The 23,669-nt window shown below is 35.3% G+C and overlaps 2 protein-coding genes across 3 annotated transcripts in view; one reads left to right on the top strand and one right to left on the bottom strand.

Moving 5' to 3' along the window:
* LOC111754929 (uncharacterized) overlaps positions 1-23,669 on the bottom strand; it is a 72,774-nt gene that overhangs the window by 20,394 nt on the left and 28,711 nt on the right. Inside the window, exon 6 of the mRNA XM_063249499.1 lies at positions 23,237-23,430. Coding sequence (XP_063105569.1) covers positions 23,237-23,430 — 194 coding nt within the window. The remainder of the gene's footprint in view (positions 1-23,236; positions 23,431-23,669) is intronic.
* On the top strand, positions 440-7,539 carry LOC134475848 (interferon-activable protein 208-like). Of its 2 annotated transcripts, none has more exons than XR_010047171.1 (2): positions 440-1,155; positions 4,952-7,539. XR_010047171.1 is itself a non-coding variant. In XM_063247918.1 (2 exons), exons 1-2 carry the CDS (start codon positions 1,445-1,447, stop codon positions 5,618-5,620), a joined length of 909 nt encoding a protein of 302 aa, XP_063103988.1. In that variant the 5' UTR covers positions 440-1,444; the 3' UTR covers positions 5,621-7,535. The 2 variants fall into 2 exon arrangements, 1 of the variants encoding a protein (XP_063103988.1); XM_063247918.1 differs by having other exon boundaries at positions 440-1,684; positions 4,952-7,535.

Raw genomic sequence — 23,669 nt, 5'->3', positions numbered from 1 at the left:
GAAAAAGAAGAGCAAGTCAAGCCCAAAGCCAAAAGAAGAGAGGAAATTATAAAAATCAGAGCAGAAATGAATGCAATACATACTAGGAAAACAATCCAAAGGATCAACAAATCAAAGAGTTGGTTCTTTCAAAGAATAAATAAAATCGATAAGCCCCTAGCCAACCTTATTAAAAAAAGGGAAGAAAAAGCTCAAATTCATGCAATAAGAAATGAAAAAGGAGAAATCACTATAGACCCAATAGAAATACAGAAGATCATCAACACCTATTTCGAAAACCTCTACTCTCAAAAGTTTGATAACACAGAAGAAATAGACAGATTCTTAGAAGCATATGAAGTGCCAAAGCTAGATCAAGAGGGTGTAAAACTGTTGAATAACCCAATCTCTGTTACTGAAATTGAAAATGTAATTAAGTCCTTACCCACCAAGAAGAGCCCAGGCCCAGATGGATTCACTGCAGAATTCTACAAGAAATACAAAGGAGACCTAATGCTGACACCCCTCAAACTATTCAATGAAATTGAAAAGGAAGCAATCCTTTGTGGGGGATGAGGTGTCACTTTGTAGGCCCCAACCCTCTAACCTGCAATATACAATAGCCCCTGGTATGCGAGACAGAGGTAGGACAGGAATGCCTGTTCTCAGTGAGATCTCTCACCCTCTGGAAACCATACTGTGAGCTGGCTTTGTTTTGCAGAAGTCTTGAGGAAGTGGCTGGCCACCCTTTGTGACACTAACAGCAGACAAATTAACAACATTCTTGAGCTAATGAATTTCTTCCTGGGCTAGAGAAGTTAGGAGAACTGTTTGTGATTATTTACTTCACTTAGATAGTTTAGAATAAACATTGTAGTCTGTCACATTGTAGCTTGTCACAAAGAATGCCTTTTCACTACTTAATTGTCTGGGCTCTGTGAACTGATCCGGTTTACTATATATGAATCTTAAAATAAAGATTGTGCGTGCAGTGCAGTGCAATGCGGTGCAGGCAGTAAAAGTGCCGTGTCTCTCCTGTCTTCCTTTCCGAGCGCTGCACCCCCCGTGTCCCGATCAGGCGTGTTTGCGTGTTTGCCTTTCCCGGAGTTCAGAGTACCCTAGATACTCACGACAAGTGGCGCCTGAATTCAGGGACTCTGAAGGTTGCTTAGGAAGGTAAGTATAATTTTATTACGGGGATATGGGACAATCGGCTTCCTCTCCTTTCTTAAAAATTCTTAAACATTTATTATCTATATATGGCATATCACTCAGGTCAGCTGACTTGGATATGTGTATTGATACAATTAAAGAATACAATCCTTGGTTTCCAGATGAAGGAACTTTGGATGTAGAAGTATGGAGGAAGGCAAGGGTTAGTATAGAAAGGGCTATGCAACAGGAGGAGAAGATTCCTTTACGTTTTTGGGCTATTTGGTAGGTTGTGTACTCTTTATTAAAAGCTATGGAAGATGAACATATTGTAGAAAATCTTCAACTAGAAATTAAACCAGTTATTCAGGAATTGCCCCTCACAGAGGAGGAGCAGAATGTAGTTCAAAATGACGCTATCGCTTTAAGTAGTGAAAAGGCGTCCAAACCGAAAGTAAAATCTGCTGCAGCTGACTCAGCTTTAGCTGCCACAGCTACATCAAATTGTGACAATCGCCCAATTTTACAGGCTATACAGCATTTAACACAAGAGGTAAAACAGCTCTCTGTTAAACAGAACCTACCTATACCTCCCTCTGCACCTCCTCATCTAACCCTAATTGGAGTAAAGCCAAACTAGCTTTGGCTGATCTACCAAAATTAGGGGATTCTGACGAGGAAACGTCTGCCTTTGCTTTCCCTGTAATCAGGCCGCAGCCAGTAGATGGAGCGGCAGTTCCCCCTAGATGGGAAGCATTTAATATGGATGATTTAGCAAAATTAAAAAAAGCTGTAACCCTTTATGGCCCTCAGGCTCATTACACTAGAGAATTAATAATGTCGGTAGCAGATCAGTATGGTAATCTTGCTCCTTATGATTGGAAAGCCTTGGCCAAAATTCTTTTAAAAGAGCCAGAATATTTACAGTGGCACATGTGGTTTATGGAAGGTTGTGCGGAAAAGGCAAGGCAAAATGCTGACGATCGAGATCCTAATATTAGACTCATTTCTTATCCCATGCTCTCTGGTACAGGTTTCTTTGATACTGTTGAGCATCAGGCAGGGGCTCCAAAAGAGATTCATGCTCAATTAAAAAATATTGCTTTAGAAGCTTGGGATAAAATATGGCCTAAAGGATCAGAATATGGATCTTGGGCTAAAGTTCTGCAAGGAACCAATGAACCGCATGTTGAGATTATTGCAAGACTTCAAAATGTTATAGAAAGAACAGTAGTGGGACAAGACTTACAACAACATCTCTTAAAACTTTTAGCTTTTGAACATGCTAATGATGAATGCAAAAGGGTTTTAATTCCAATAAAAGATACTGCAACGATTGACAGTTTTATAAAACAATGTAAAGATTTAAATTCAGAATCTAAGAAAGTGCAACTGTTTGCTGAAACCATGGCAACCACGTGGACTAATTTACAGTCTAAAAAGGAACAGTCTTTAAAATGTTTTAATTGTGGTCAGACAGGACATGTAAAGAGGGCCTGTCCAAAACTTTTAGGCAATGATCAAAGAAAGAAATCTAAGGCCCCTGGCTTATGTCCAAAGTGCTGGAAGGGAAATCATTGGGCTCGTGAATGCAGAAGTAAACAAGTTAATTCAGCTGAACAGAAGGGAAACGGGAGAGCGGGCCTTACCCCGGGCCCGGACAAATCAATGGGGTAAACCTACCATATTCTCCCTACAACCAGCCACCCAACACAGTGCCGCAGTGGATATACCAGCCTTAAAAGATATAAAATTAATAGGAGGACAATCCCCTGTGGGAATTCCTACAGGAATTTTTGGTCCCTTGCCTGCAGGAACTTTTGGCTTGCTCATGGGTCGGTCTAGTTTAAATCAGAAAGGCATTACTGTTCATTTAGGAATTATTGATGCAGATTATACTGGAGAAATTCAAATTTTGATGTCCTCACTTACAGATTACAAATTATTAAAGGGAGAACGTATAGCTCAACTCATTTTACTGCCTTATATCCCAATAGGATCCTCTGTTGTTCAGCGAACAGGAGGGTTCGGCAGCACTAACCCTATTAATGTAATGTGGACAGCTAAATTATCTCAACAACAACCTCTTATTAATATTTTTATTGAGCATAAGAAAATTCAGGCTCTTATAGATACGGGCTTGGATATTACTATTGTTAAACCTACTGATTGGCCTTCTCATATTACTTATACTATTATTCCATGTAATATAAAAGGAGTAAGTAAAACTCCAGTAAATACAATTGGACAAGCCACAATGCATATACGTATAAAAAATGAAGAGGGTCAAGTTGCTGTTATTAAACCTTATATCTTAGATGTGCCAGTTTCTATTTTAGGAAGAGATATATTAGAACAATGGGGAGCTCATATACATTTTTAATATTTTACATGTTTCTGCAGCTTAGGAAAATGAATCCTTTAAAGCTTAATTGGAAAAATGATGACCCTATAACTTTGATAGAAGAAGATATAAACAATATAGTTATCCCTTTAACTAAGGAATAATGGGAATATTTGTTGTCAATTACTGAAACCTTATAAATTGCTTTAGCAGATTTCATGGGAACTTTTTCGTATCATTTTCCTAAAAGTAAATTATGGGATTTTTTTAGATGTCAACAATTTGTGGTTAATATTTTATTAGCTGTACAGCCAATTCCACAAGCTTTGACTATATTTACAGATGGGTCTAAAAATAAAGCTGCATATTGGACTCAAAAATCTTATTGGGTACGTCAGACAAATTTTAATTCTGTGTAACAAAATGAACTTTTTGCTATATTGCAAGTGTTTTTAGATTTTCCTGACCAACCTATTAATATTATAGCTGATTCAGCCTATTCTGTTGGAGTAGTGACAAATATCTATTCAGCTGTGTTATATTCTAATAAGCCTGCCTTATTGTCTTTATTTCAGAATTTACAAATACATGTTCAAAAAAGAAATCATTCTTATTTTATTACTCATTTACGTTCTCATTCTCAGTTACCTGGACCATTAGTATCAGGTAACAATACAGTGGATTCCTTAGTTATGTTCACTACACCTGTTGAAGAACATCAATTTAATCATGCGAATGCAGGACATTTGCATCTTAAATATAAGATACCTTTTACAGAAGCTAAACAGATTGTAAAAGCCTGCCCTATTTGTAGACCATTACATTTAAGAATTATTCCCGCAGGTGTCAACCCTCGAGGAACTCAACCTAATGAGTTATGGCAAATGGATATTACACATGTACCTTCTTTTGGTCGGCTTTCTTATGTACATGTAGTTATTGATACCTATTCTTCATTTTTATGGGCTACTGCTCAACAGGGAGAATCCACTAAAAATGTTATTGTACATTTATTGAAGACTTTTGCAGTTATGGGAATTCCTTCTAAAATCAAAACAGATAATGGACCTGCTTAAACTAGCAGAACATTTAAACAATTTTGTGATCTCCATAATATTATTCATATTACAGGGATTGAATATAACCCCCAGGGTCAAGCTATTGTTGAAAGAGCACATGGCGCTCTTAAGTTACAAATTAAAAAATTAAAAAGGAGGAGTCAGGAGGATATTCAGATACCAATTCTGTTTAAATTGCAAAACAGTCCAAAAACATTGCTGCATCAAGCATTGTTTATTTTAAATTTTCTCAATTTACCACAAGGTGAAATATTAACAAGAGCTGAAAGACATTTCGAACAGCAACAACAGCCATATGTAATTAATGAACCTATTTGGACTAAAACAGCCCCAGAGGCTGAATGGGAGAAGGGCACACTGCTCTATAAGGGGAAAGGTTTTGGTTATATCTCCACAGAACATGGAATTCGGCAGTGGGTCCCTGGACGATGGATCAGGATCCGCGCCTCCAGACTCTGTTCGCCAGTCCCGGAGACAACTCCCCCAGGAACCGTATCTTCAGAAGCGAGCGCGAAACCAGCTAGAGGCTGAGGATGCTGAGCTTGTTCCTGTCGCAGCCATGGCCAGATTACAGCTAAGAAATTCCCGCCGCTCACAGCTACTAAATTTAAATCCCCTCCCTACATGGGGACAAATAAAGAAATTGACCATAGAAGGGCAACGGCTTGTCCTTCAAGCAGGGAAGCCTTTAAACCCTGAAAACTTGTTTTTAGCTCTATGTACATTGCTCACCGTTGCATCGGGGACTGAGGTACCCCAACATTCTTATTGGGCCTATATTTCAAATCCCCCTTTATTGGAACCTGTAAAATGGGGAACTAGTGATATTTTACTTTATACTACACCTAGAGAAATTTTGTCAGCACTGTGGGCTGATTTAACCCCCCACAATCAAGGTGATGGGACATTATTCAATTTTACTTACTATGGTAATCAAAGGCCTATTTGCATTGGAGAACCGCCTTGCATCCCTCTGGGATGGCAGTATTGGATTCAACATGGAATAAAAGCAGGCAGCAAAAGGACAAGGCTTCAAGCCTTGGCTGCTCAAACCTTTATAATGTGACCTGGAAAAATTTAACAGCGCCTGATAAAGATACATTTCCTATATGCCCTAATTTCACTTATAAGAATATTTCTTATTATCCCATAATTTGGCAACAGTGTATGGGAAAATTTGCTAAAAATATTGATGGATATATTATTTGGGGACCATTTGGAAAATTCGTTAATGGATGTGCTGAATGGAATGAGACAAGATGTAATCTCTCTGTTGTGTATAGTCTTCCAGATCCAAAGAAAATAACTGATGGAGTTCCTGTCTTCCCTCAGAAGACACCTCTTTTGTGGTGGGGAGATGGTGGAATCACTAACCCTGCTGTTGCAGCCGAAGAATACCCTCATCACCTCCAAAATCATATTTGGAAGATTCCAGCTGCTATGCAACCTGTAACATTGTACAATGTTTCCTATTCAGGGACTAGTCGATCTGTATCTACTACTTATAATTTTACTAGGTTTAAAATGTATAATATTACTGTTTGTGCACCTCTGTCTTATGTCTTTTTAGTGGGAACTTTTAATTTTACACATTTTTCTTGTACTTGTTTAAATTGTCAATTGTTTACCTGTTTAAATAGCACATTGATTTTCACTAAGCCTTATACAGTTATGCTGTTACAACAAAAAACTCATATTTGGTTGCCTGTAAATTTAACTTGACCATGGTCTCAAGACCCAGTAATTTCTGTTACTACTGAATTTTTTCAACATCTGTTAAAACGTACAAAAAGATTCATTGGAATAGTGGTGGCTGTACTGTTAAGTCTGATATCTGTAGCCTCCCTAGCAGCAGTCTCAAGAATAGCTTTACAAACCTCTTTGCAAGAAAAACATGTTGTAGAATTATGGCATGAAAATTCTCATGAACTTTGGTTGACTCAGTGGCAAATAAATGCCAAACTACAGCAGCAAATAGACCTTCTTAAACAAACAGTTGAATGGATGGGTAGAAAAATATTGGCTCTTCAGCATCAAGTATTTTTAAAATGTGACTGGAATTCAACTACTTTCTGTATAACCCAACGACCTTATAATCAAACAGAACATGAATGGGAAGTGATTAAAATGTGTCTAAATGGAAACACCTCTGCCCAGGAGGAAATAGAATCTTTGCATAATCAAATTGACAAGGATTTTGCAAAGCACAATGATGATGAATCCCTGGCACAATTCGCGCAATTGCTTGCTCAATCTTTGAAAGGATTAGATTCCAAAGGAATCTGGCAGAGCATAACCCACACTTTAAGCGGCATAGGACTTAGTTTAATTATAGTTCTCACTGCCATAGTTCGTGTGTATTTTTACTGCATAAGACGAAATACTATTAATAACCTGAACTTATGGAAATTGTTGTTAAAAAATAAAAAGGAAGGAAGTGTGGGGGATGAGGTGTCACTTTGTAGGCCCCAACCCTCTAACCTGCAATATACAATAGCCCCTGGTATGCGAGACAGAGGTAGGACAGGAATGCCTGTTCTCAGTGAGATCTCTCACCCTCTGGAAACCATACTGTGAGCTGGCTTTGTTTTGCAGAAGTCTTGAGGAAGTGGCTGGCCACCCTTTGTGACACTAACAGCAGACAAATTAACAACATTCTTGAGCTAATGAATTTCTTCCTGGGCTAGAGAAGTTAGGAGAACTGTTTGTGATTATTTACTTCACTTAGATAGTTTAGAATAAACATTGTAGTCTGTCACATTGTAGCTTGTCACAAAGAATGCCTTTTCACTACTTAATTGTCTGGGCTCTGTGAACTGATCCGGTTTACTATATATGAATCTTAAAATAAAGATTGTGCGTGCAGTGCAGTGCAATGCGGTGCAGGCAGTAAAAGTGCCGTGTCTCTCCTGTCTTCCTTTCCGAGCGCTGCACCCCCCGTGTCCCGATCAGGCGTGTTTGCGTGTTTGCCTTTCCCGGAGTTCAGAGTACCCTAGATACTCACGACAATCCTTCCTAAGTCATTCCTGGAAGCAAATATTACTCTAGTACCAAAACCTGAAAAAGACCCAACTAAAAAAGAGAACTATAGACCGATCTCCCTAATGAACACAGATGCAAAAATCCTCAATAAAATATTGGCAAATAGGATCCAGCAAATCATCAAGAAGATTATACACCATGACCAAGTGGGATTCATCCCAGGAATGCAGGAATGGTTCAACATACGCAAATCAATAAATGTAATCCACCATATCAATAAAGCCAAAAATAAGAATCACATGATCATTTCTATAGATGCAGAAAAAGCCTTCGATAAGGTCCAACATTTATTCATGATAAAAACTCTACAGAAAATTGGAATAGATGGTCTTTACCTCAATATAATAAAGGCCATTTATGACAAACCAACAGCCAGCATCATACTAAATGGCCAAAAATTGAAAGCCTTTACTTTAAAATCAGGCACAAGACAAGGATGTCCTTTATCACCACTCCTATTTAATATAGTACTGGAAGTACTAGCCAGAGCAATTAGGCAAGAAAGAGAAATAAAAGGGGTAAAGATAGGAAAAGAAGAAGTTAAGTTGTCATTGTTTGCAGATGACATGATACTCTACATAGAAGACCCCTTAAGCTCCATTGAAAGACTCTTAGATACAATAAATAAATTCAGTAATGTGGCTGGATACAAAATCAATACTCAGAAATCAATAGCATTCCTATACACAAACAACAAAATCACAGAGAGGGAAATAAGAGATACTGGACTATTCACATTAGCAAGCAAAAAAATGAAATATTTAGGAATTACTCTTACGAAAGAAGTGAAAGACTTATACAGTGAAAACTATAATACACTGAAAAAGGAAATTGAAGATGATCTCAGAAAATGGAAAGACATCCCTTGCTCATGGATAGGAAGAACAAACATTGTGAAGATGGCCATTCTCCCAAAACTCTTATACAGATTCAATGCAATCCCAATAGAAATACCATCAACATACCTTATAGATCTAGAGAAATCACTCCTAAATTTCATCTGGAACCAGAAGAGACCTAGAATCGCAAAGGCAATTCTAAACAGCAAAGACAAAGCAGGAGGCATCACAATCCCTGACTTGAAATTATATTACAAAGCAACAGTAGTAAAATCAACATGGTATTGGAATCAAAACAGAGCTGAAGATCAATGGAATAGATTAGAAGATACAACCACAACTACAAACATACTCAACCACCTTATCTTTGATAAAGGAGCCAAGCAGTTTCACTGGAAGAATGACAGTCTCTTTAATAAATGGTGCTGGAAAAACTGGCTCTCCATTTGCCGTAAACTAAAGCTAGACCCATGCCTATCACCATGTACTAAATTAAAATCTAAATGGGTCAAAGATCTGAATATTAAAACAGAAACACTAAATCTATTGGAAGACAAATTGGGTAGAAACCTTGGAGACATAGGAGTAGGTAGAGAATTCATGAACGGGACTCAAACTGCACGGGAAATACTTCCCAGAATCAATAACTGGGACCACTTCTTATTAAAAAGTTTCTGCATGTCAAAAGAAATCTCCAGCATAGTGAAAAGAAAACCCACAAACTGAGAAAAGATTTTAGTGAACTCTCTCTCAGACAAGGGACTCTTGTCTAAAACATATAAAGAATTAAAAAAACTCAGACCTCCAAAATTCAAAGATCCAATCCAAAAATGGGCATCTGAGATGAATACACAATTCTCAGATGAAGAAATGCAAATGGCAAATAAATACATGAAAAAATGCTCATCATCATTGGTCATTAGAGAAATGCAAATTAAAACTGCACTGAGATATCATCTCACTCCTGAAAGAATGGCCAGGATTAAGAAAACCAACAACAACAAATGCTGGAGAGGCTGTGGGGAAAAAGGAACTCTCCTGCACTGTTGGTGGGAGTGTAGACTGGTACAGCTTTTGTGGAGGTCTGTCTGGAGGTTTCTCAAAAAGTTGGGATTGGAAATCCCATTTATTCCAGCTATTCTACTTCTAGGCATATTCCCAGAAGAACTGAAAGCATCATACCACAGGGTTATATGTGCACCTATGTTTATAGCAGCACAATTTGTAATCGCCAGATCTTGGAAACAACCCAAGTGTCCATCAACTGAGGAATGGATAAAAAAGTGGTGGTATTTCTATGCAATGGAGTATTATTCAGCTATAAAGAAGGATCACATTGAGATATTTATCAATAAATGGGTGCAGCTTGAGACCAAACTCATAAGTGAAATAAATCAATCTCGCATGTATGAATACCGAATAGTTTCCCTAATGTAAGTAATGATTCAAATATATAAAAATATGTGGTAATCATGATTCCCCATTATGTGGCCTTGAAGCCTTATAAAATTTTCACTTATTAATTAGAAAGGCTTTATTCTGGGCTTCTTGATATGGAAATATTTGAAGCTATAGTATATGAAGTTTTATCCAAATATTTCAAGGAAAAAGACAGACACTATGGTAACTACTATTCTTTAAAAAAATTATTTAGTTATTTCTTATGTTTATTTTAATTAAGGGAAAAATTTAAAAAATTAGGATATATAATAGTAACTCTTTTCGATTTCCTATTAACTTGTTTTGAAGTCCTGTAATACTCCCACAATCTTGTTTTGACTGATTAGACTCTGTTCCATTCTGTGCGATGGTAGCAAGTCTGAGGGTATAGGCAACCAATTTGAAGGCAATAAGATTCACAAAGATGCCCATTCTGGTTTGACTATTGTCTCCTTTGGAAGTCCGGTAATGTTTACAATGCCTAAGTTTTATTGGTCTTGTTCTCTACTGTTCTGTCCAACTTTATAATATCTGATGAGATAGACAATTCTTTTTAAGAAAACAAGAGACAACGTTGATAACCATTGTTAATAACCTTGTACTCTGTTCTACATCATGTGCTATGTCTATCCTTGGTTTTGACTGACAGCTTTGTTTTGCCATATTTGACTCTATTCTCTCCCCCCCCAAAAAAGTAATAAGAACTAAGGAGTAATAAAATCCAAAATGTGTAAATTATATTGTAAAAAAGAGAGGGAGAAAAAAAAAAGAGCTCTAACGGATATAACAGCAAGTGTGTTTAGGGGTGTTAAATAGCTGACTATATTAATGTTTTTGGATCATTGAACACAGCTGTTTTCAGTCTCTCTGTTTGAATGTCCACTTTGTATTCTTTGATACTGTGATTTGAGCAACTATTTCCAAGATGATAATATGTAATCTATTAACAGGTGATTTCTTACTGTTATGTTTTTTTTTTTGTAGTTCTGTATTATGTGTAACCTTACACTGCTTTGTTTTGTTTTGTGTTTTTCTCTTTTTCCTCTTAAATAAAAAAAATTGCATAGATTTATGTGTTTTCAATCTAAATAACATTTAGGTTTAAAATGTGACTTACTGCTTTTTGAACAGCTCCAGATTCAGATCTGTAAATGGTGAAATCTAGCTTTATAGATCATTATTTTTCTATGTTTGAGAAGTAGTAAGTACCAGTCAGCCTAATTCATTTTGTTAGTCCTTGATCCAGTACAGAATCTCTACCAAAAAAATTCTATGATATATTTTCTATATTAATAAATTTAGAACAGTTGAATATTGTCACCAAATAAATACAAATCTAAGAGTTTAAGTTCATATCTACAAATAATAGTTTCAACTATGCAGCAAGTTACAGTAAACAGTCACAACCAAATGTATCTGACATACATAGAAGTAAACACTTACATCATTCTTGAAAACTGGGTATTTTTATAACCTTTTGCTATTGTTATCTTTGCATTACCATTACACAAAGGAGACTGGAGGTGAATCATTAGGACAGATTGCCCTGTTTCCTATAGAATGATATGAGCAAATTAAACTTCTGAGAGCTAAGTTCCTCTGAATTGTGTCAATAATCAAAGAGACATTTCTTAAATTCAGAATGTACTGATTTTTTACAGAACACTGATTGGAATGCTTTAGTCACTCACTAATTCCTGCCTCCCAGATGTTTTTCTGGAAAAACTCTAATTCTTATGCACCAAATAACAAATTTCAAAACTCTGAAAAACTATAGAATCACAGGGTACCATGGAATCACAGGGTACTATGTTAGTGTGTACATTTACATATTAAAATAAAGTGAAATGAAGGAAGTTATTCCTTAAGATGTATGTAGTTTTATCTTTGATGCAACAACATACTTTTCATTGATTTCTATTTCATCATATTATAAAATGCATTTAAATATTTTTGAATGGTGCACGTAATTAAACCTAGGACCTTGTACATGCTAGAAAAGTGCTCTAAAGTTGGTCTGTAAATCCATCCCTCAGATATATTTGTTCAAATTTTATTATAAATATTAATCTACTAGATTTCTTTGCATTTGACACTATAATTACCTCATACGCTACATTTTTACCTACACCTTTTGCTATGATGGCCTCATAATTTTCTGGAACAAACATCACTGTTGTTAAATTTATTAAATGGATATCATTGAAGAGGAAGAAATGAATATTAGGCTTACAGGAATATATAAGTCATTGACTAATGAAAAATATATGCAAAAAGAGAAAAAAGTTACTATAATCCAAAACAATGTAACTTGATTTAGTAAATTGTCTTAATCATTTATGATTTTTAGCCTACTACTTTGTTTTTTTATCCATATGTATGATAAGTAACTTTATAAAGACTCATGCTCTAAATATATGAATCTAATGCAGACCATAACAAAGGAGCAAGTGGAGAGGAAGGGGAAAAATAATTGAGATGTGTTAAGTAATATATATCAATTCCCACACTGAATGTGATCATTTTGTACTGCAAATATATAATAAAACTTTTTAAAGAAGAAAATAATTTTGATAATGATGTGACATTCACTTTGAACTTAACTTTGTAAACTAGAACAATACTTTACAGTAGCATATATGTTAAAATTGTATGTTTTGTACTAGTACAAAAATACATGTACAGCAGAGCAATATATTTCCTTTTCTTTACAGGAGCTTATACAGTCACCAGTGATTGGAATGGTAAAAGCAGTCAATTACAGATCAAGTGCCATCAGTCAAAAATTCACTTGATTTTTCAGATGTTTTGTTCTCAGAATACTAAATGTATATCATGTTAAAAAAAAACATGGTAGTGTTATCTAAATATTGTATTATTGTACCAAAGGAAAACACATACAAAATCCAAGATTTGTTACCTAGTACTCTGAAATCCTTTCATAGTAGCTGTTCTGTGAGTTAAAAGAGATAAAATTTGAACAACTGTATTTATAAGTGAGAGCAAACATTTTTTGGTTAGCATAAGTCAAGGTAAAATGCTGTTTACTTAAACTATCTTTATCATTTCTTTTTTGAACAATGAACTAACTCTTATGTATGCTATGTCCTAAAAGTAACTATTTTCTAAAATAAGTTAATCTTGCTGAAAATAAAGAACAAGATTAAAATATTCTTTTGGTTAGAAGCAGATATCATTTGCAATGAAGTACTGCTTTATAACTAATAATTTTTGATGAATTATTTGTCTACACACATCTTCAGAATTTCAGAATCCAAAGAGTATATGAAATAACATTAAATATCTTTCCATTTTGGTAGATTAAGCTGATTTAACTAAGCCAACTCCAACTATATCTATTTACTTATTTCTTATATAATTGTATTATGCACCGTGATTAAAGCTAGAGATTTAGGTGCTACCAAATATCCTCAAATAATTAATTACCTAACAGTGGAGACAAATTTATAAGCAAATAATCATTGAATCAAATTAGTACTACAGAGAAGTGTGAATTTTATGAATCTTCCCTATTGTCTGCAAAGAGAAGGCAAAATATTATTGTAAAAGATCCGATTATGAAGCAAGCAAATGTTAAGGCCTGTGTGTCCTTGAATATTTTAATTCCCTTTTTGTAAGCTGTGTTCAGATAGAAGATTTTATAATTTACACAATTACATGTCAGTAGTTGAAAAAAGGAGTCTAAAGTTCGGAGGGAATGTGTGAAACATAGGCTTTGATGGGAAAGAGAATAGTAACAGGAGCCCATGCTCACTACTTGTTAGTTTTGTGAGTTTACATGTCGTTGACTTAGTTGATGCTCAATTTTCAAAATAAGAAAAATTAAATGAAATAAAATGAAAAAATTGTGATGCCAATGTGAGACTAAAACACATTTAAGAATTCTCACATTGAAGAAAGGAGAATTACTTCTAGCATCTTGGATCTGGCTGCAGTAGGAAGAATGTCACATCAGGGCCATAACTCGAATGTGGGGTACAATCTGCTCTTGGCAGCCCTTAGCACCTACGTATAAAGCCTGACTACATGAGTATTTAGGTTAAACTGTCCATTCCCAGAGCAGCTGAGGACACCTGGAGATGCACTGGGGCGCAGTTCACGTTTCTGCCATTGCACCCATCTACTCTCAGATTAGAAGGTAATAATGCCTCTTAAATCCTACAGATGAGACCAGGTCCCTGCTGAATACCAGCTAGTCAGCCTCAGCTGGAGCAAAAGATTTGCTCAGCCCATACACTTGTACCAACAGAACAAAACTCATTTTAACTGATATGTTCCTGTGCATTGGGGATTATTGTCACACGATTAGATAATTGGAAAAAATGAAAAACAAAAGCACTTAGGGTTTTGTTAGAGATGAGAAAATCATGTGGAAAACTTCCCACCATGTTAGAATCTCTAGAAAACTGACTTTTGAGTTGAAGGCTGACACTGTGGCCATTAATTCTATGGAGCTCTGATTTTACTGGTGCATATGCAAATGCATACCAGGAAAAAGATGAGAAAAGGAAAGGGAAAGGAACCAAAGCAAGGGGAGGGCATGGGAGTGGAAACAGAGGATATAAACAAGGCAAGGAGATCTGATGTCATCAAAGCAGAGAAGGAACACAATTACATAGGGAGAGCTGCATGTATTTCCCAGTACTATTAAAGAGCTTTGGCTGTGAATGTACAGTAAATAGGAATCAATGCTGGACACAGAGTGCGATCTACACTCAAGTGTAGATGAAAAAAGGAAAACAAAGATAAATTGGTGTATGCAAGAACAAATTTGTTTCTTTGGTGATAATATTAAATTGGTTGACCTTGTTGACAAAATTTGAAATGATGGAGTAGTTTAATGTGTATTTTCAACATTTTTTGGGACCTGTCACCCATGGCTTTGGCTCAATTTTAACTCTATTTGTTCCTATAGCCACATCCTAGTGACTTTTCACATGCCTGAGACAAAATATCCAACATCCAAAGTTAGAGGAGGAAAGATTTACTTAGCCTATAGTTTGCAGAAGTTTCAGTTCATAGTTGACTGGCTTTGAAACAGGGTGGTGTTGGCACAGGGGCATCACAGAGAGAAACACACTAGGGCAAAACAAGAGCAGGCAGTAAGCTGCAAGCAACCAACAAGCGATGGCTATAGCCCACTTTCTTATATTTTATCTAGGCTATCAGCCCTTAGCCTACTTACCCTTAGAGAGGGTAGCACTCACTCCAGGTTGGGACACCCTTAATCCCACCCAGAAGTATGATGAACCAATCAGCGGTCCAATTCAGTAACCATATAATCGTAATCCCAGCATTATACACTTTAGACACAGCCACCTCCAAAATTCCCCATTGGCATGAGAATTTGGGGAAACATCTAGAAACAAGCTATAATGTCATATGCTCCAGACTGAACCTCCTAAATCTTACCTTTGCTACACCAGTAAATATCTCCCACTTGCTTCCCTAGAGACTCTGCAATGTGGACCATGACAGAAACTGATTAGTTATTCTACAACATGTGTAAATCTCAGTAGGGAATTAAAACCTGTTGCATGGATACTAAGCACTGTAGTAAGAATGCTACTGATTTGTTATCTAGTTGTGAATTCTGAAAATAACATCCTTCCATATAAATACTGAAAATTTCCATCCCGTTAAGATTTGTGAAGCTAGATTTTAGGAGCTACTATTTTGCATAGCAAGAAAGGGCACTGGCTTCACCACAGTTGCCTTCCACAAGGCTTTCTTATGTACCACTATTTGAAATTAAATATGTGTCCATTTTCTCTGTCATTTAACTGTATCAGTATTCGTGAACATGCAATTAGCTAATGGAAAATCTTCACTATAGTTATTTATCACTCCTGGTTTGCTTAACACAGAGTGATTATAAACTGCTTCTCTATACTCTACTGTGTTTCTTACATTTTATAAACACTACAAATTCTATATGTTGACCTCTTATCAGAAACATGACTTACAAATGTTTTCTCACCCTGTAGACTTCATTCCCATCCTGTATCCTTTGATGTACAGAATTTACTAATTCTGACATGCATGCAGTCTATTTCCTTTAAAGGAAGATACCTATGATACACTGAGTACACACATATACATATAAATACACATGTATATAATTCTAGTTTAGTATACAGTGACTTAAAATATGTGAGTCTGTTTTTCTCAGGCACTTCTCAAAATGTTTTTAATGTTTTTTAATAAATTATCGAATCCTAGGACTAGAGTCATAAAAGCTACAGACATATGTGTACAGACTTTCAAAGAGTGAATTCCAGGGAACTTGTCCAAAGTTTTCTCTTTTTTTAATGTGTTTTTGAAACAGGGTCTTGCTATGTATGTTCAGGCTGGCTCTGTACTCACTATGTAACCCAAATTGGTCTCAAATTCCCAATCCTTCTGCCTTGGCCTCCCCAGTGCTGGAATTATAGGAGTGTGCCTCCATGTCTGACTTCAAAGTCCTTTCTTATACAAGCTGGCAGCTTCCCTACCCCTTCCTTAAATCTGAGAAATTATTCCCAGTTAATATGAAAATATGCCCCGCAGGGATAATTCTTAAACAATAAATAATAATCAACAATAATAATAACAACAATAAACAACAATAAAATTGGAAAATCACTGCACTCCTAAACATATAAAACTATTCTGTTTTAGAAGAGTAGAAAGAGATAGTATGAAGAAAAGGGTTAACAGTCTCTAATAGGTTCTTTCCCAAAGAGTAGAATTTTGGCATTTAGTTCACCGTGATATTCAATATGGGTGTATGGTAGAGTTTTGTACATTTTGATGGCCACTTCACTAAAATATATTTAAGATAGAACTGTATATAAACAATTCAAAATAGGTTTCTTTTTTGCGAGCACTGGAATAATGAGTGACTATAAACTGCTTGTCTATACTGTACTGTGTTTCTCACATTTTGTTAGGCTAAGATTGTAATGCTGTGTATATCTGATGCATTTTTCTCACCATGGTGACAAAATATCTGACACTCACAAAATAAAGGAAGGGAGGCTTATGCATAGGTCATGGTTGCAGCCCATGGTTGGCCCCCTTCAAGAAAAAAACCCAAGGGCCTGAGGGCAGAGGGTGAACTAAGAAAAGCTGCTCTGGTCATGGCACCCAGGAAGCAGAAGGTGAGGGAAGACACAGGGAGACACAGGCTTCCACGTTATGGTCCAAGGCCTGTATCTTCCATCCAAACCTCTCTTCACGGCATATTCAGCTATGAATTTATCTCTACTAATGAGAATAACATTCCCATGACCCAATCACCTCCTCAAATCCCACCTCTGAAAAAAATGAGTTTTATTGGAGTGGGGCATATTCTAGATCTAAATCATGACAGTGAATCAAATTCGGAAAATAAAGATGATGGAAAGATTCATAGTTGTTACATGTGTTAATTTCTTCAATATAACATCTTCACCTTATTTTGTGATTAGCCTCAGAGTTACTCAGACAATAACTTTGTGATAGTTTTTAAACATAAAGACACTGAAATAAAAAAGTCACTATCATTTTGTGCTGTGGCTTGTGTGCCTCTTGATGGTCCCCCAAGGGTCCACTGTGATTGAGCACTTGGTTCCCAGATTGGGGTGTGAGGGTATGTGTGGAACCCTGAAGAGGGGGCACTCGGTGAGGATTCCCTAGATTATAGGGTGTGTCTCAGAGGCAGTTCTGGCACCCATTGGTTCATGTCATGGAGTAGCTGATAAATGCCTAGCCTAATAGCTGCTAATAGCTGCCATTATTCTTTGTGCTACCTGTTCGAGGTGAAATCCCTTGTTTGCTCTCAGAAGACCTTCTACCATTGGTCAGCTCTACCAGGTGATGCGATCAGGAAGCCACATTTGCCATGGAAACGTGCTCTTTGGACTTTGAAACTCAAAATCGTGAAGTGAAAAAAAAACAATTCTTTTCTTTTTTTCTTTTTTTGTCTTTTCTTTTTTTATCTGTACCAGGGATCAAACTCACAGCCGCCTGCTTGCAAGGCAGGTGCTTATGCCCCTGAGCTAAATCCCCAGTCCCAAAAACTTTTTTCTTAATAAACAGCCTGTGTCAGGTATTTTACCATAACACAAATCTAATAAAATTTACATTAAAATGCATGTAAAATGGACTTTTAATTAACATTTTACTTTATATTTATATTATGTTATTAAATCTAGGATGTAAACATCTATATGAATCTCTACTGAAACCTTGTGAGTGTGGAGGCAATGAAACTAATGAAAGAAGCTGATTATTTCTCCAAGAGTCTGTTATAAAATTGTTTCTTTTTTTACATTTTCCAGATGTATGAATGTGTGTTCATGCATGAATGTACACATGCATGTTTTAGTCTATTTTTTAAGATCATAAATATGGAATACATGGTCTTAAGTTTCTTCATTATGATTTTCATGGAACAAACGCTCCAATATTGACTGGTAGACAAAAATTTAATTAAATATTTGGAAAATAAGTGGAATTTTCATAGTCAATATAATTCCTAACATGCCTGTAAACATCATGAATTCAAGGCATGCCTAGGCTTCATAGGGAAACCCTATCTCTAAGAGAAAGATAGAGAGAGGGATGGATGGAGAGAGAAACAGAGAGAGAGACACACAGAGAGACAGAATGAATGAATGAATTTCCCAAAGAGAAATTTTTTTTCTGAAATCTAGAAGAAATTCCTTTTGGGGACTGCAGGATAATTAGGGCATCTTAATGAAATGAAAAAAGAATAATTATGTTGCTCATTACCATTGCAGCTTAGAAATGGAGCAGTGTTTTTCTAGCACAATGGAAGAGGAACTGTAAGTATTACTTAGCTATTTCCACATTTGAAACTCTCCTTTCATGCTGGAAGGTTTATCTTAGATAGGACATGCAACTGTCTGTGTGGATGCACAATATAATCACAATGAACACATGCATTTGATCAATCAATAGAGAGTAAGTGGCATTTGCCAGTGATCTTCTATGTTTTTTATCCCTCAGCTGTGTTATTCACTAGCATTCAACTTGTACTGTCAGTATTTTGTATCAATGTCAGAAAGTGGTCATCTTGTCTTTAGTAAATAGAATAATGAGAGTTAAAAGCTGAACAAGACAACAGCTATTGAGACAATTTTAGTCTCCAGAAGACAGACATTTTGTCATAGATTGATAACTGTTGTATTTTAAAACGAATTATAAAAATCCATTTTCAGAGTATAAGAGTTGTGAATAACAATTAAAAAGCTTTACTCTGCCAGGTCCCCAAGTAGTCAGTCACATCTGTGTTCCTTTTGCCCAAAGTACAATGTTGTTGTAAATTAAATACTGGTTTTATCAACTGATGCTTCTACCCAGCATTTTGTTTCCTTAAATGAAAAGCAATTAGAATATATTGCAATATGATGGTTGAGAAAGGAAGCCAGAAGTAGAAAGATGAGGCTGGCATTTCCTCTGCAGCACAGAACCAAGCATGCTTATCATGGCAGCACCTGCGGGAGTAGAAGCATGAAGGTCTACATGACAATACTCTTGACCTCAGTCTTTGAACTTACACCTGAATCAATTCTGCGGCATTGAGTGTACCATGAAGTCTGGAGGAATACCAATGCGAGTGACTAAGTAACATTTCAGGGCTTCTTGCAAATATATTTTAATCATTAAAGCAGCTTAAATGTCCACTGAGGGATAAGTAAAGAAAATATGGCATAGTTACAAAATGATATTAATGAGGTATAAAGAAGAGTAAAATGTCATCTCTAAAAACAAACTGAACCTGGGATAATTATATAAAGTAAAATAAGCAAAACTCAGAAAGTCAAATTTTCAAGTTTTCTTTCATATGTAAAATCTAAAAAATAAAAAATTAGAAAGGAAACACAAGCTTATATGAAAGCATAAAGGAAGCTATTACAGGAAAAAATCAGGGAGGGGATCAAGAGAGGAACAGGGAATCCATGAGGGAGAGAGCTTGCTAAGTGTAGGTTACACACATGAATAAATATGTCAAAACTTCCCACCGTGTATAACTAATAGGACCCAATAAAACAAACATGCAAAGGAGGTAAGAAAAATGTTAAAGACACTATAATGTAAATACTATTTTTTGCCTAAAAATATCCCAGAATCTACATCCCAACACTTCTGATCTCATAAATAAATTCTATAAAGTTGCAGGATACAAAAATAAGTAGCATTTTTTCATATGCTAGCTATTCAAAAAAGAAATCAAGAAAATAATCCAATATAGAATAACTGAAAATATATACTCAAGAATATGTTTACCCAAGGAGCTTGAAGCTCTTTTTAATTGAAAATATAAAACACTGTTAAAAAAAAATTGGTGAATAAACAAAGAAATGGGAAGATGTCCTGCGTTTATGCTTTGAAAACTCAATATTGGTAACATGGCCATGTTTACCCATCTGGGACTCTTCAGAGACCCTGCAATCACTATTGAAATTCTAATGATATTCAACGTAGGTCTATAACATATAATTTGAATTGTACATAATTCCATGAAAAATCTGGAATAGCCAAACTGATTATGAGCAAAAAGTATGTGTCTAGAAGCATCACACTGATGCTAGGTATACTTTAAAGCTATTATAATAAAAACTGACTAGCATAAAAACAAGAATACAGGCTAACTGAACAGAATATGGAGCTCAGAAATACATCTATGCTTTTTTAAACAGTTGCTCCTTGCACATTTCCAAGAGCGCATAAAAGAATGGCTACCTCTGATGCCCGGAGTAGTAGATATCTACAAAGCAATGAAATTATGTGTTTTCCTTATGCAATAAATAAAAATAAATTTTAAATGAAGTTTTAAAGGTCTGAAAATGTAAAATTTTTAGAAATTTGAGGAAAAAGTTTGTGAATACTATGGAAAGCTGTAGTTATAGGTCACTGTATGATAGGGAACTGTTTAGCTGTATGTCTCCTAGAAAGCATATAATCCGTAGTTTAGACACTCATTGTTAGACTAAAAATTTTAAAGCACCAAAAATAAAACTAAGCAGTTTATTTAGAGTAAACAAAATATGAAGTGGGCAAAAATCATACATGTGATTAGAGTTTAACATCCAAAACTAGAAAATACTTCAGCTCAATAACCAACCAAACAAAAATAATGTGAATAAAATGATTAAATGAAGTTATAATATTCTCAATTGACAACATAAAAAAAATCTATCAGTTTTGTGAAAAATGCTCAATGTCATTAATCATCAGAAAAGTACAAATTGAAGACACAAGGAGATACTGATTCATAAATGTCAGCATGACTGTTATCAAGAATACCAAGGATAAGAAGTGTTCGAAAGAGGTGAAGAAGAGTAACATCTTGCACACTGTTATAAGGAATGTAAACTGATATCGAACACATGGTGGAAGTTTCTCAAAAAAATAAAACTAGACCTGCTATATGATCCAATAATTTTATTATTTGGTACGTGACTAGAAATTTAAACTGTTATGTGAAAGTGTGATCTGTATTCTCCTATGGATTACAGAATTCTTCAAAATACTCAAGACATGAAATGCACTTAGATGTTCACTGATAGAAAAATGGATAATGAAAATATCATTCATAAGTGCTGTGTGTGTGGGTGTGCTTGTGTGTGACTGAATGCTTTTCAGTCTTACACAAGAAAGTATTCTGTCATTTATAATATATAGAAGAACTTTCACTTGTTAAGTGAAATTAGGCAAAGAAAAATGCTACATGATCTCATAAGGGTAGAATGATATTTAACAAAGGCTGATGCACAGGAAGTGGGGGTTCGTGGTTAATCGAAAAAGGGCTGTTAATGAAAAATCACAAACTTCATTTAGGTAGAATGTTAAGTTCTGTATATTTATTTTAAAAAATGGTGACTATTGATGATTTAACACATACTTAGAAATTGCTGAGAATGGATTTTTAAATACAATAATACCTCAGTATATGAATTCTTCTGTTTGCAAACAATTTGGTTTGCAAACAAAACATTTAGCAAACTTTGTTTCCACACACAAGTTTTACTTCCGTGGTTATACCCATGCAACCACAGTTATTTTCCCCAAAATTGTGAAACAAATAGATTGTAAACCAAGGCACTACTGTATCTCACCACAAGAAATTTGTATTTTTGCCATATTAAATTCCTTTTCTTTTAATCTTGAAATGGGTCTACATCAAAAGCCACTATATTTTGGAAGTATAATTTTTTAACTTTCAATTTTCTGACCGTAAGTTCCCCTCTTCCAATTATAATTAATTTACTTTCCTATCTTGAAATAACTTAGATTTATTTGAAACTATTCATGTATTTTATGGAGTAATTATTAACTATGTACCGTATATCCTCTTTTGATGGTTTATGTATTTATATGGCTTATTCTACATACTATTAATAAATTGCATCAAATTAAATATATTAATGGTATTAAAGCATTGTTTTAGCCTAGGAAAACTGCTCACATTTTTAACACTTCTGTTGTTTTTAATGGCTATCTGATTTCATTTTGGACTAGTAGAATGGAATACTTGAGACGTGGTAGATTAAACTTAACAGACATGTTTCAGCATATGGGTTCACAGGCTGTGAAGGCTACGGTCAAGGTGTAGGCACTTGTCAGCAGCCTTCTGTGGCATCTCCCACAAAGTAGGAACAAAGTGGTTGAAAAGATATAAGAATGGCCCTCAAACACTTTTGTAATGACAGAAATCCCAACCATGAGCATAAATCTCTAGACACAAACACCTAAAGCTTACCATTTAATTTCAGCAAGTCTTAGCAAAAGCTATAAACCATACCACGTAGTTTGTTTCATGTACCACTTAACATTTTACATCATATTAAATAAGCTAATATTTTAAAAACTCTAATTCAATGAAATTCACTCAAATTGCATAATTTTGTTGTTTTTGACTAAATATTCATCAATTTTAGCATGATTACATTTATTTTAATGTACTTTCCCTGTGTTAGCATTTAGTCTCATTTAATGCATTGTAAGTTTAATTTTATTATGTAAGAAGGTGTTCTAAGCCTTACATCTCATTTATAAATTTCATATGCTATTTTGCTTTACCTTTAAAAAACATTTAATATGTATTCCAGAACACTGCTGAAGTAAATCACCTTGAGAACTTTAAATTTTAATTTTAAATATCTAAAAATTTTTAATTTTTTGCTTTTTTAATTTTTATAATTTTGAAGATTTTGTATCTCATAAATTTATGAGATAAAATGATCTTTGATGCTGGCATCTCAACGATTCTTACTGTGATGTTTTATTTCCTTGTTTCTCCACAGAAATATAATGAAGAAATAATAGGCCTCAAGCAATGCACAATTTACCTTACAAATCTGGAAATATTCTGAAGTCAAGGTTTCCTGAATCTCCTCTCTCAGAACTCCAGCTGTCCCTCCTGGATGCAAGGGACCAGTACCAGTCCCACCGCTGTTACTGCCGCTGCTGCTGCCACTGCCCGGTGAGGAGGCAGTCAAGCCATCCAAAACTTTTCGGAAATTCAACTTCTTCATTTTAAGAACTGTTGAGAAAGTCAAAGGAAAAGAGAAAGGGTTGACTAACTACACAGAATTACACTGGGTAAAATCATTTATTTTTCCATATTCAAGGCAGCAAAAGCCAGCCCCATTTTATGAGCATTGGCTGAAAAGTGGAAAAGAAGAAAGGCCTCGTTTTGTCAAATTTTAATTCTAAAATACATATCTTCATAAAATAAAGACCATTCCTAGAGCAACTGTATTCCTTCTTCATACATCAGAT

Source organism: Cavia porcellus, unplaced genomic scaffold (genome assembly GCF_034190915.1).
Source record: "Cavia porcellus strain 051 isolate PalLab524CR breed Dunkin Hartley unplaced genomic scaffold, mCavPor4.1 scaffold_5, whole genome shotgun sequence".
In the NCBI taxonomy this organism is placed as follows: domain Eukaryota; kingdom Metazoa; phylum Chordata; class Mammalia; order Rodentia; family Caviidae; genus Cavia; species Cavia porcellus.
Note: the sequence above shows the minus strand (reverse complement) of the source record. Positions and strands in the feature narration are given on the sequence as shown.

What these genes read in the sequence shown, in the direction of transcription:
- LOC134475848 (XM_063247918.1), top strand. Translation starts at nt 1,445, where the DNA reads ATGGAAGATGAACATATTGTAGAAAATCTTCAACTAGAAATTAAACCA. An exon ending in TACAGCATTTAACACAAGAG is followed by an intron (nt 1,685 to 4,951) that starts GTAAAACAGCTC and finishes ATATCTCCACAG; the next exon opens with AACATGGAATTCGGCAGTGG.